Here is a 14,587-nt window from a genome sequence, read left to right as displayed (position 1 = left end):
GCACAATCGCCGATCCCTGCATTTGTACCGCTAACGGATTCTGCTGCTAGCTAGCACCGGCTTGTTTTTAGCCAAAGTAGCTAGCTAGTGCTCCCAAGACAGACTTTCACCAGGTCGTATCTCTCCAAAGACGTCCCTGTGTCAGTCGTGGTTTGCCACTTGAGAGACTGACATCCTTCTCCCTCACAAAAGTCGGATTGTAACTGGATCAGATACAATGTCTTGTGAAGACTGCCAGCAGTTCCAGAAGGCAAACAGAAAGACAGTTAAAGAACTGAACATTATTGGACGCCTAGGTAGGAAAATAAGAAATTCCAAACAAGTTCACGGAAAAATGTCACACAGCTGTTCTGATTAAATGCGTCGGCGCATGTAAATACCAGACCGTTTTAGATCACATCCCATATAAACAGTTGAGCCGAAATCATCAATCGGAATGATTTCATTGAGAATGGGAAAAAGAAGTGTCCATGTAACTGTAGCTGAGGCTATAGAAGGTATTTCCATTGTTTGGCTGATAAAGTAGTGGGAGGTGCAGCATTAAAGCCAAAATGTTCAATACTGTATAATTTAGTGCTGCATACTGAGAACAGACATGATTGGATGGGACAGTACATATAGTCCTGTGTGTGTGTGTGTGTGTGTGTGTGTGTGTGTGTGTGTGTGTGTGTGTGTGTGTGTGTGTGTGCACGTGCGTGCGTGTGTGTGTGTGTGTGAGCGCGCACGTGCATGCATGCATGTGGTCCTGTGTGTGTGTGCGTGCATACGCCTGTAAATGCACATGCCTGTGTTCCCTGTTCTGTCCCATCTCTTGTGCCACAGGTGACCTTGCTGAACTTCATGATCACTCCAGAGGGCATGCAGGACCAGCTGCTGGGCATTGTGGTGGCACGGGAGAGGCCTGACCTGGAGGAGGAGAAACAGGGTCTCATTCTGCAGGGAGCAGAGAACAAGAGGTAACATCCTCCAGACTTGAGTCAAATACCACATATAGCTAGCTTCCAAGTGTAGTGTAGGTGGTTGCAAAACCAACACTGACATTGAAATACACCATCATCTCAGTTGTGCTAGCAGGGCCTTCTCAGGATGGAGAGAAGGGGTTTTTGAAAACCGCGACTTTCAGGCCAGAACAAAAATTCTGGTTTACAAAGCAGTAGTTCTGCCCACCTTACTCTATGGGTCAGAAACATGGACCCCACATAGCAGGTACCGGAAGGCCCTCAAGGCTTACCAACAGCGATGCCTCAGGAAGATCCTTAAGCTGAGCTGGGAGGATAAGTGCACCAACTTCAGCCTCCTCGAGGAGTCCAACATGCCTAATATAACTGCCACCATCACACAGCATTAGCTGAGATGGACTGGCCATGTCCTGTGCATGTCTAATTCTCATGTCGCTTAACAAGTCCTTTACTCTCAGCCCGTGACATGACGGCATGCCCCAGGAGGACAAAAGAAGCGATATAAAGATAACATCAAGGCCCACATCAAAAGGTTTGGCATCGACCTTTACACCTGGGAAGAAACAGCAAAAAACAGGGGTGCCTGGGGACTTGCCATCCATGAGAGTGTTGTGTGATACAACCGTGACCTCCCCCGTGCTGCTGAAAACAAGTGCAGACCCAGAAAGTAGCGAGTTACCAGAAAAGCCCAAACCACATCCTCAACCACTTCTTCACACCCTTGCCCACATTGACCCAAAATATGCAGCTCCAAGATTTACCTCTACACCCACCCGAAGACCCATAAGGACCAATAAGGAGAACAGTCATACTTGACCCTGAGTGATCGCTGATGATGATGATGAGGTGGTTGCAGAAATGTACCTTGAAAAAGTCTATTATTCCAAGAAGGATAAAAAAACAAACAAGTATGGCCATCTTTATCCTTGAAGCCCCCCCAAACACACACACACACACACACACACACACACACACCTCTTGCCCAGTGCTTTTTTGAATACTCCTCCCCCCAAGACGTCCAACACTTTATTAGGGTGTCAGTCAACCCCACTGGTCATATTGTATTTATTGTGTCAAGAGAATGTGTCACTGTTTACCAATTAATTTTCCCACAGCGTTGATTAGTTTATTGTACTGAATTGAACTGAGCTTTGAGGGGAAAACAGACATAGTTGTTACTGTGTGTTAATTTGGATGATACTTCATAAATATCCATGCAAAAAATGAATAAGGGTGCATTACAACAGGATATCAAGGATGTCAAAAAAGCCATGCTTCTGCACCCTTATCGTGTCCTTGTTTTTAGCCTGTCATTATTGTCTGTTGTTATTCGGTATGATGGCTTTTTAAATGTTAGCACTACCTCAACTTTGCTTGATTTCTCTAAATGTCTGGATAAAGTATCTTCTGAAGCTTCTGTTTGAAATGCAAAATAAATAAAGGGATTTGTTAAATATGAGTTGTTCTAATTTGAAAAGGGTTGGAAGTTGAATAGGAAAGCAAGCAACACCCAGGGAAAAAATGAAGAAAATAAGTATTTATGTAAAATCCTAATCAAAGCTGAAGCGGAAGTTATTAAAGTGTAATAAATAGCTTTGATTAGGCTTTGTTTAGAATGTTAATTTTTGTAAAAGAATAAATGCTTCAATCTCATCAGCATGAACATTGTAGACCTGACAAATCCTCCTCTTCTCAAGGCAGTTGAAGGAGATTGAGGACAAGATCCTGGAGGTGCTTTCCTCTTCTGAGGGCAACATTCTTGAGGATGAGACAGCTATTCAGATCCTCTCCTCCTCCAAGGTGCTGTCCAATGAGATCTCGGAAAAGCAGGCCATCGCCGAGGAGACAGAGATGAAGATCGATGAGACCCGTATGGGCTACACACCCATTGCCGTGCACTCGGCCATCCTCTTCTTCTCCATTGCTGATCTGGCCAGCATAGAGCCCATGTACCAATACTCCCTCACCTGGTTTATCAACCTCTTCATTAACTCCATTGACAACTCCGAAGAGAGCGATGTCCTGGAGCAGAGGTGAGATTGGTGGGAAATTAGCACTATCCAATAGCCAAACAATGGTAAGATTTGACTGTGGTTGTTTGTTGTCTGCTCTACCATCCCACATGGAATGAAAGGTCTTTATATTTTTAAAATCATATCAATATTAAAATGTGTACATAAAAATCAACAAATTACCAAATGTTGCAGGTGATTTTTATTTCCTTTTTCGTCATTCTTGATCATAAACCTGCTTCAAGGTCGCAATCAGATAGGCGATAAGGAAAGATAAGAAGGAACAAAAGTAAAGAGGGAAAGGCAGGAGGGCTAAAACTGGAGCAACGGCAATCTCCATGGGGATGCAGTAAACTTTCACAGTCATGCTCACATGTCACTGCTGCCACCAGTGTGGGAAGGACACTAATGAAGAAATGGCCAGAACAAACATACTGCTGTTGACTCACATTGTCCCTACCCTACCTGCCTCTGATGGATTCTGTGTGTTTGTGTGGGTTTTTATACAGTATGTATGTGTGCAGGGGTCGGTGTGTGTGCCTCCATGCATGTAAGAGACTTGGCTTAAGTGACTAGTGGCTGCTCAATGCTCTGATACATTTGGGGATCATATGGAAGCTGAAGTGGATTTCTCTTGATAGCTACAGAGTACACACATAACAGAAATCAGACACACAGACAAACACACTTTTAAAACTGCTGAAATTGTGGTTTGTTTGTGTTACTCCACACACAAAATAATGGTTTGCTGAAAGAAAGATTGAACAATATAACATCTTGGTATTTTGCTGTGTGTTATGTAGGTGATTTTATTGTATTTTATAGATTGGAAGTTCATTTTAACCCTTGTGTTACAGAATTATTTTTTCCACCACAGATTCCACCATAAAATACAATGAGTCAAATTCATAACAGACATCACAAAACCACCAATGTAAAATAGAATTCAATGAATTGGTACTGTATTATAGAATATCCTGATTAAACATGGCCAAAATCAGATCTGTTTGACCCTCCCCTCTCAAAAAAAAAGAAAAGAAAAATGTTATTTCTGGTTCCTCAGCGCATACCTTTTAAACACTTGTTTCATGTGTACATGTCTAGCTTTCTCTCTGCACTATATGGCATCCACTGACACCTTCCGAGTGAACCTACAAGCTTGCTGATGAGCTAATGCTGGTTACCAAAATTCCTTGTTAGAATGCCCAAAATACATTGTTAAACATAACACCGTGTTGCTAGCTCTATGTTGCTATAAGGAAGACCTCACCATGCTCTGTTGGAAAATAGATTGTTATAGATATAGTAACACTTTAAACATGTTCATTCCGTAGCGTAGCGGTCTATTCCGTTGCCTACCAACACGGGAATCCTGGTTTGAATCCCTGTGTTACCTTCTGCTTGGTCGGGCGTCCCTCCAGACACAATTGGCCGTGTTTGCAGGTGGGAAGCCGGATGTGGGTATGTGTCAGAGGGGAGGTGAAACTTCTCACTGCCAGGTGAAAAAAAGTGGCTGGTGACTCCACATGTATTGGAGAAGGCATGTGGTAGTCTGCAGCGCTCCCCGGATCGGCAGACGGGGTGGAGCAGTGACCAGGAAGGCTCGGAAGAGTGGGGAGAAAAAGCGGAAAAAAAAAAGTTCATCCCAATTTCCAGTGGCACCTGCTTCTGACAAAGGAGAGAAAAATGGTATATTGTCTGTGTATGTGTGAGGTATGAACAGGGAAGTTTTTATGCATACATTGTGCTCATTGTTCTCATTGTGTGAATGCCCATTCATAGTAAAATGTGTTAAGTAACTCTTTCGTAAAATCTAGAGCAGTATATTACGATTATTAACTACTCAATGAGGCAAAAGGAGCTTGCCATCAGTCATTAAGTGGAACACCTCTGAGTAGGTAGAACAGTGCGTGACAGTCCCTGTTTCATTTATTTACATGGACGACTTTCTCTCTGGTTTAAGCATACTCACCTGCTTGTTAACCCTCTCTCTCTCCTTGAGTCTCTCTCTTGCTGACTCATTGTTCACTTTGAATGCTTAGGAAATTTGTTTCAGGATTCATTGTGATGTGATTCAGTGAAAATCGTTATCAAGTCAGCAATCAAATCCATAAATAAAATTGTGTATTGGTGTAAGAATACAAACAGTTATTTTAACCATGAATTAGAAGTTATTCTACACTGAAACAGAATTAGATGATGCCATCTAGACTTGTTCATATTAACACTAACATTGTGTTCAATTGTGTGAGACCAAGCTCAAAACAGACACTAATCATTCGTGCATCTTCGCACGTGTATGCATGTGTTGGGGTGTGTGTGTGTGTGTGTGTGTGTGTGTGTGTGTGTGTGTGTGTGTGTGCATTGTTTGTGTTTGTTCTTGTTTTTCTTTTTTCTTTAGACTGCAAATCCTGAGAGACCATTTCACCTATTCGCTGTATGTCAATGTGTGCCGCTCACTGTTTGAAAAGGATAAACTGCTCTTCTCCTTCTGCCTCAATGTCAATCTACTAATACATGACAAGCTGGTGAGGACATACTCACACACAGACATTTTGTCCCCATCATCTAACCCTAACTGTAATCCTTACCAAAATATTCCCATCATAAGGACCAAGCCTAATGCTAACCTAAACCATTCTAATTCTAAACTAACAGAAACCTCAACCAATAACCCCAAAATCTGTGTTTTATTTGCCTTGTGGTGATTGAGTTGTCAACAGCCATTCTTATTCAACGGGGGCCTGTTCATTGTGAATTTTGTTTCCAATCTTGGTCTAAGTCAAACACGTACTACAGACACACACAGACAGACACACATACACACACACACACAAAAAAAATCTAGGGATGTGAACACACACTATGTTACTGCATAGTGTTGGTATTTCATAGTATAGCAGTGTGTTCAGTTGATGGAAGATTATGTATCATGAATGAATGATTTATTTCAGTCATACATTTGTGTTCATATGCGACAGACAGAAAAAAGAAAAAGAAAAAAAGATCATCGTACATATTTACATCAGTCTATTTCACACAACAAAATTCAATCAATCAATGACCGAAAAAGGAATAGGCTGAAGTCCAAGGCTTATTGTTGCCTATCCTACACAGCCTTAAGGTAACCTAGAATATCAAAGTTACAAAAGGAAGGAGAAAAAAAAGGAAAAAATATACTAAGTTGTAATCCTTAATTATTTTACATTTTAGAATTTTTCTGAAACTCAACAGTGAGCTACGCAATTTCAACTCATCATTAAGAGCATTCCGTAGCTTGACTCCTAAAACTGAAACACATCTGTATTTTACGTTGGTTCTCGCTTTACATGTTTCAAAAAGACACAATCCTCTTAATTACAGTTTCCTTCTCTCAATTTAAAAAGTTGTTGGATACAAACAGGAAGGCTTTTACTTCTAGCTCGATAAAGTATTCCCAATGTTTTTAAATACACAATATCTAAGAATTTTAAGGTGCAAGACCGTATAAATAATAGATTAGTAGATTCACGGTAACACGTTTTATTTATTATTCTAATAGCTCTTTTCTGATGTTTAATTATATGGTCTGTATATCAGTGAACAACACAATATACGCAAGCATTTCCTATTCAGCAGATCCCTTGTTTTGTAAAGAATAGCAATATATTTAGATAATTTCCATTCAATATATTATATATGTGGTTTCAAACAGAGTTTATGATCTATAATCAATCCCAAGAACTTGGTTTCAAATACTCTTTTAATTTCAACTCCATTTAACTTCAGTTTTATTTCACAATTAACCCTAAAACCGCCGGGCACCATAAATTTTGTTTTATTTTCATTTATTGATAACTTATTGATATCAAACCATTTTTTTACATTCTCAATTCCCTTTCTACTGTTTTCAGCAATTATTTCATATCCTCCCCAGAACAAACTAAATTTGTATCATCAGCAAACGTAACAAATTTCAACATATTAGATACCATAGAAATATCATTTAAATAAAGTATAAACAACTTAGGTCCCAATACTGAACCTTGTGGAACACTACAAGTTACTCTTCTTAGATGTGATTCAGTGTTTTCAATATTCACATATTGTAACCTATTATTTAAATAACTTCTTAACCAGTGTTGTGTGACACCTCTTATACCATAGCGCTCCAATTTCTTCAGGAGTAAGGAATGATTGATTGTGTCAAATGCTTTACGTAAATCAATAAAAACACCTACAGTGTTTTGTTTCTTATCTACTGCTGTCGCTTATGTATATCCATCACTGCTACAGAGGTCATGTCATATTAAATTGTTTTCCAGAACCTGTCAGTGTTTCAAATATTTTTTTACATCTTCAGCTTGCATATAATTGTCAAACTCAATCACAAATTATCTTTGAATCTCATTCATGCATGCCTACCAGGTCAATGAGGGTGAGTGGCACTTCCTGCTGACAGGAGGTGTGGGCCTGGATAATCCTCACTCTAACCCCTGTACCTGGTTACCCAAGAAGTCCTGGGATGAAATCTGCCGCCTGGATGAGATGGAGTCCTTCAAGGATCTACGTCATGACATGGCACGCATCAGGGATGAGTGGAAGAAGGTCTACGACAGCCCTGTGAGCATCTGGGGGCTGACTGACTGGGTGGGGTTGGGGGTCTGCCATTGCTTTGTGTGTCTCTAGGGTGGTGTATAGGTCTCCAATTTAATGTTGTACATGGGAATTTAAGTTGCTATGTACAATTCTGCTTGAATCTCATCCTCCATCATTTGACAATGTGAATAACATCAAAGCAAGCTACACAAACAAATTAAAATTGAAAGGTAAAGGATGTATTGCATGTCTGCCAAAACTTGCCATTTTTAAATGCCCTTTGTAGATATAATTTGTGGTGGTAGCTGCTTACCTTTGCTAAGGACTGGGTGCAAGCCAAGTCTCTTGGGGGGCAGGGCATCAATTAACAAACACAACTCAACCAGCCTACCTCCTCTGTTTTTTAATGCAGAAATCTGTGTAGTGTAACGGAGGAGGAAGAGAGGGGATGGAGTGATTTATTTACCCTGTTTCAACCAGTACCATTCTGTGACCTTGCTGACATTTGTTAGTTATGTTATGATTTAGCAAATTAGAAATATTATACATAGCACCTTTTTAAGTGTGATGCAACCTTGTTTTGACTTGTCTCCCTTCGCTTTTCTGCTCCTTTAAATTACTGGGCAGGGACATTGGAAGATGACATAAAAGCATGAGGAGGGTGGGGCTGAGGGCCTTTTTGTAGAGAGTGGAACATATACACACATATATATTTTGTCATTGTGTACAGAGTGTACCTGTATGCAAATACATCTAAAGAGCAAACAGATCTGAATTGGTGGAGGGAGTGACAGTCAAGAAAAATCTTGATTGATGGGTTAGTGAAATCAGCTTTTGTTGGAGTTTGGTTGGAAGGGAAACTTGCATACTCTTGGTTCTCAATAGCACAAAGGCCAGAGAGTTTTATCCAACCAAATAGTTGCAATTGCATAAAGAAGGTGTGAAAACCATCATCCTAGGCTCATTTTCCCACTTACAGACTTTTTTTTTTTTGAAAACAGTAACTAGGGCATTTGATTTTGTGTTTGCTTAAAGAGTGCACCAACTTCTCTGGTATTAAGTATCTGTTGCACCTTGCCACCTCACAGTCAATTTTGGTATTTGGTATGAGGCAGTGAGCAAGAGCGCTAGAGAGAGAAAAAACAGTAAGCAGACTGACAAACCTGACAGACCGGCATAGATCAGTGGTTCACAAACTTTATTGAGTACTGTACCCCCAAAACATTTCAAGCCAACCTAAAGTGCCCCCTACTATGCAATCAATTTTAGCGATCACCAGGATATACACTATATGTACAAGAGTTTTGGGACACCTGGCCATTACACCTACAGGAGCTTTTATGACATCCCATTCTAAAGCCATAGGCATTAATATGGAGTTTGTCCCCCCTTTGCAGCTATAACAGCTTCCACTCTTCTGGGAAGGCTTTCCACAAGATTTTGGAGTGTGTTGGTGGGAATTTTTGTCCATTCATCTAGAAGAGCATTTGTGAGGTCAGGCATTGATGTTGGATGAGAAGACCTGGCTCACAACCTCCATTCTAGTTCATCCCAAAGGTGTTCGATGGGGTTGAGGTCAGCACTCTGTGTGGGCCAGTCAAGTTCTTCCACACCAAACTCACCCAACCATATCTTAATGGACCTTGCTTTGTGCACTGGGGCACAGTCACGCTGGAACAGAAAAGGCCCTCCCCAAACTATCCCCACAAAGTTGGAGGCATAGAATTGTCCAAAATGTCTTTGTATGCTGAAGCATTAAGAATTCCCTTTACAGGAACTAAGGGGCTTAGCCCAGCCCCTGAAAAACAACCCCATACCATTATCCATCCTCCACCAAACTTTACAGTTGGCACAGTGCAGTCAGGCAGGTAACCTTCTCCTGGCGTCCGCCAAACCCAGATTTGTCCATTAGATTGCCAGACAGAGAAGCGTGATTCGTCACTCCACAGAACACATTCCCACTGCTCCAGAGTCCAGTGGCAGCGTGCTTTACACCACTCCATCCGACGCTTCACATTGTGCTTGGTGTGATGTAAGGCTTGCATGCAGCTGTTTGGCCATGGAAACCCATTCCATGACACTCCCAGTGCACAGTTTTTGTGCTGATAATGCCAGAGGAAGTTTGGAATGCTGCAGTTATTGAGTAAATAGAGTGTTGGCGACTTTTACGCACTATGCGCCTCAGCACTTGTTGACCCTCCTGTGTGACTTTACCTGGTCTGCCACTTTGTGGCTGAGTTGCTGTTGTTCCGAAATGCTTCCACTTTTCAATAATACCACTTACAGATGACCGTGGAATATCTAGCAGGGAAGAAATTTCACAAACTGACTTATTGCAAAGGCGGTTTCCTATGACAGTTCCACGCTTGAATTCACTGAGCTCTTCAGAACGACCCATTCTTTCACAAATGTTTGTAAATCCAGACTGCATGGCTAGTTGCTTGATTTTACACACCTGAGGCAATGGGTCTGAATGAAACACCTGAATTCAATGATTAAGAGGTGTGTCCCAATACTTTTGTGCATATATTTTATCATTAATGCATATAATTTATATATACATATACACTATTTTATTTAGTCTATATGTCTTTAATTATACCTTTTCATTAAAAAAGACTCAATCTCTCCAATTAATGTGATACTTTAATCATATTCAATTAAAACTAATCGTATTACTTATAATAGCCATTGTTTATAGAGTTTAAAAAAAGTAAGGCTCAAACTCACCAATCAGTTTTGTGAGTCTGGGGGAGATTGTTGCAACAGCTGTGACCAGGTTATTCTCCAAGTTGAGCCTGTTCCTGTGTTTAGTTTTGATGTGGGTCATGGCGGAGAATGTCACCTCACACAGGTATGTGGATCCAAAGGGCAACAGTTCATTTGGGGCATATTTCCCCAATTCAGGATACTCCTTCTCCACAACACACCAGAACTGTATCAGTGGTGTGCTTGAGTACCTCATCTTCAGGCTCCTATCTGAGGACCCATCTATGAGGTTTTCTTGCAGTCTGTCGGGAATGGTGGTGAAGTAGGAGTTGAACACATTCTTGAGCTTGGATAAATGTGTGTGTACTATTTCACAACTGTAGCTCTGTCACATTCACAATTGGCAATGTATGTGTCCAGCTGCAGGAAGCAACTTGTATCCCCATCTTCACATTTGCTCTGCCAGAGCTTGATCTTCCCCATGAATCCACATACTTTGTCATACAAGCTAAGAACATGTGTGTCTTTACCTGGAAGAGCGAGATTCAGCTGGTTGAGTTTGCTGAAAATATTGGAGAGGTATCCCAGCCTAGCTATCCAGTCAGTGTTGTTGAACATAGCCACAAGGGGGTGCATGTGTTCCAACAGAAATTACCTCACTTCATTGTGTAGCTCGAACAGCCACTCTAACATCTTCCCTCGGGCTAACCACCGGACATCGGTGTAAAGCAGTAGCTGTTCATGTTCTGACCCACTATCTTGACAAAGTGACTGAAACAGTCTATGATTCAGAGGCCTGGACTGTATGAAGTTGATCACTTTTACGGCATCATTCAAACCTTGTTTTACTCTGGACTCATTCTCTTGCTAGCTAATGCTTCTCAGTGAATCATGCAGTGCATCCATGTAAAATTAGGGTTTACCTTTTTAATGTGGGCCATTAAACCATTCACTCTGCCGGTCATCGCCGCAGCGCCATCCGTGCACACATGAGAGCAGGATTTCCAATCCAGCTTGTGTTGAGAGAAAAAATTGTCAATAACATTAAAAACATCCTGTCCAGTAGTTCTCCCCGTGAGTTTCTTGCAAAACAGAATGTGCTCGCTCATCTCCAAAGTGTCTTTGTAATGCACAAACGCAATCAGCTGCACTTCCCCACTGACATCCGTTGATTCATCCAACTGCAAAGCAAACGTACCTGACTCTTTCAATTTTTCCATCACTTGGTCAATAATGTCAATTCCTATGTCATCGATCCGATGGCACACAGTATTATTTGACAATGGCACTTTCTTCAGATTTTATCAGCTGCTTTCTTATCGATTATTGTTTCTGCGAGAATAACAGCAGCAGGCAAGATTAGCTCTTCGGCTATGGTAAGTGGCATTTTTTGATTTAGCCACAAGTAGCAACACAGCATATGATGCCTCCAAAGCCGTGGTTAAGACTGATGTCACTTTCTTCAGTTTTTCTTGGCTTCTCTTAAATTCAGCCATTTTTTGAGGGAAAACTCAGTGGGTTTACCCACACAGGAGAGATACTTAGTACTGAGGTGGCGATGTAAATGGGATGGTTTCATGCTATTATTAGAAAGCACATCGCTACAGAGGAAAAACATTGGCTGGGGTGGCTCTGTAATTGTGGCAGTAAATCCAGAGAGCACATATTTTTCACCAAACTGACGATGCGTTACCTTCTCCGTTTTCTTTTTCTTATGAACGGGTTCTCCTAATTCAGTAGTATCAGCTGTGCTGTTGTTGCTGGATGAACCCGCTCGACTCAGCCATTTATCCATAACGTTAACTGAAACTTTGAAAGAGGCTTGATATTTTGCTAGCTAGCAAGAAAATCAGCGCACCAGTATGCACTCGTGAGCGGAGTGATGACTGACAAAGTCTGGTTGGAAACTGTCGCGCATCACAAAAGAGTATAGCCAATAATAATATAGCCAGCAAATTATTACTTAATTTTAATTGTCCCAATGTTGGTTACATTATTACAGATTATACATTATTCATTATTTGGTTACAGTTTTCCTGTATATTTTTAAATGTATTTTTTTCTCTCATTTTTAAAATCTTTTCACATATCCCCTGGGGACCACCCATGTACCACTAGGGGTATGCGTACCCCCGGTTGGGAAACAGTGATAGTTGAACCCTTCCTCTGTCACTTGCCACCAGTCAACTCCATAAAACATTCACTCACAAACACACATACACAACATTTTTTTATATACACTACTAAATTATGCACTCTTCATCTAATTAAATCTAGGTTGTTGCAGTTGTGCAGATCACATCTATTCAATCTCACTGCAAGAGCAGCTATTCAATCAAGGCTACATGCCTTTGTTTCTGCACACGTTTGCACTCACTTACTTGCATGTACACACACATATATACAAACACACAAGCACAATATCTTTGAGTTCTAATCAACAGAATCAGACAAAGCACTTTTATCTAATTAAACTAATTTGTTCCAAGTGTGCAAATCAAATCCTTCTTTCCTGATGCAAGGACAACCGTTTAGTAAAGTACATAAACACTCAGACCCCCCGGGTTGGTGTATCCATCTCAAAACACCTGCCAGCACACATAGCCAAAAGTCTTCCTACAAACGGCTTCAGATCCTGGTATTATTGCTCACCCCCTAACCAGAACACTTGTTCCATACATAAACCAAACATATTGCACTCTCTGTTTGCCCTGTAGCTCTTTTTCTCTGTCCCCCATATCTCTCTCTCTCTCTCTCTCTCTCTCTCTCTCTCTCTCTCTCTCTCTCTCTCTCTCTCTCTCTCTCTCTCTCCCCTTAATACTGTTCTCCACAAAAAAAATACTGTCCCCCCCCTCTGCTCTTCCTGTTTGTTCTTTCTCTCTTACCCTCCTACTCTAGCACCTCCCAGATTGCCTCTCTTATCGCTTAATTACATTGCTTAATCTTGCTACAGGTCAATAAAATGCTATTCCCCTCCACCCCCCAAAAAAGAAAAACAAATTTGATGCCAAAGTGCTTCCATTATATGGGAAGGTAACCTGATTATGGTGTAGCACAGGCAGATCCCCTCCAGGCGACTCCCTCCCTGATGAATGAAAATGACTGTGAATTACCTCATTACAAAGAGCATTAAAAGATGGTATTTAGTCATCCCTTTGGTTCTAAGGCTAACCCTTATCCTCTGGTTTACTCATTTGTATGGTTAGGCCACAACTTAAGCTCTAGCATTGGAATTTTAGGTATTTGCCCTGTAGATCGGTTGATGTGGTGGACAAGTGGAAGCTGCAAGGGAGATTTGGTTTTATCTGCTTCTACTTCTGCTGTCTTATAAAATCCTAAATGGGCTTGCCCCATCTTACCTGTCGGATCTCCTTAATCAGTACATTCCACCTCAAACTCTTTGCTGTCAAAATACAGGGCTCCTGTGTGTACACAAAGTTAAAAAGAAGTCAGCTGGTGGCAGTGACTGGGACGGCTCGGAAGAGTGGAGTAATTAGCCGGGTGCAATTGGGGAGAAAAAGGGGGGAAAATAGAGCACATTTGTTTGACCAATTCTCTTTCTTGGAAATCTCGTCCGGGAGGTACTTTGTAGCCTCTTTGCTTAGTTGACTAACGTGATGTTGAAGTTCAGTATCTCTGAATCTAAGAGATGGTGTTAACATATTGTAGCGAATTCGGGGGGCAGCCCGGGAACTGCCGCAGCTGGGACGCGAACCTATGTCTCCCACACCACGGGCCACTACGTTAACCAGTCGACTAAAGGGTCCAACCCGTTAGCCAAGGGCTAGTGAGTCTAGTCATTCGTGGTCGTTATACTACCTCCCTTCTTCGGGAAGCACATCCCCGTGCTTCAGCATATCAGCTCCCTCACGCCTCTGGGCGCACGTGCTTCGGATGGCCTTTCGGTCTCACCACCATCCCACTTCTGACACCAATGTAGCGAATTCAGGGGGGCAGTCTGGGAACTGCCGCAGCCAGGAAGTGAATCCGTGTCTCTCACACCACAGGTGACTACGTTAACCAGTTGACTAAAGGGTCCGACCCGTTAGCCAACTGCTAGCGAGTCTTGTCACTTGTGGTAGTTACAATATGCATTCATCAGTGAATTTGTTCATACTCGCGTTTCGAATTCTCGGATCAATAAACGAGGTGTCATCGTTTCTGTTAAACAGGAATGGGTTCAGAATTAAACACATTTATTTCTGGATGTTATTATAGGCAGAGTACAAACTCACATTCTACTGTAGTGCCTGGTTCATTCTAGCCAGCAGTGCCAAAATCCAGTGAAGAAACAGTAAGTACAGAATGAATTTGGGATTCTTCAGCATA

General features: G+C 41.5%; 1 protein-coding gene across 1 annotated transcript in view; it reads left to right on the top strand.

The window, feature by feature from the left end:
• Positions 1 to 14,587, top strand: part of dnah7 (dynein, axonemal, heavy chain 7) — a 304,502-nt gene that overhangs the window by 262,155 nt on the left and 27,760 nt on the right. Inside the window, exons 50-53 of the mRNA XM_056288870.1 lie at positions 823 to 956; positions 2,657 to 2,992; positions 5,373 to 5,499; positions 7,379 to 7,573. Coding sequence (XP_056144845.1) covers positions 823 to 956; positions 2,657 to 2,992; positions 5,373 to 5,499; positions 7,379 to 7,573 — 792 coding nt within the window. The remainder of the gene's footprint in view (positions 1 to 822; positions 957 to 2,656; positions 2,993 to 5,372; positions 5,500 to 7,378; positions 7,574 to 14,587) is intronic.

Source organism: Lampris incognitus, chromosome 11 (assembly GCF_029633865.1).
Source record: "Lampris incognitus isolate fLamInc1 chromosome 11, fLamInc1.hap2, whole genome shotgun sequence".
Taxonomy (NCBI): domain Eukaryota; kingdom Metazoa; phylum Chordata; class Actinopteri; order Lampriformes; family Lampridae; genus Lampris; species Lampris incognitus.
Note: the sequence above shows the minus strand (reverse complement) of the source record. Positions and strands in the feature narration are given on the sequence as shown.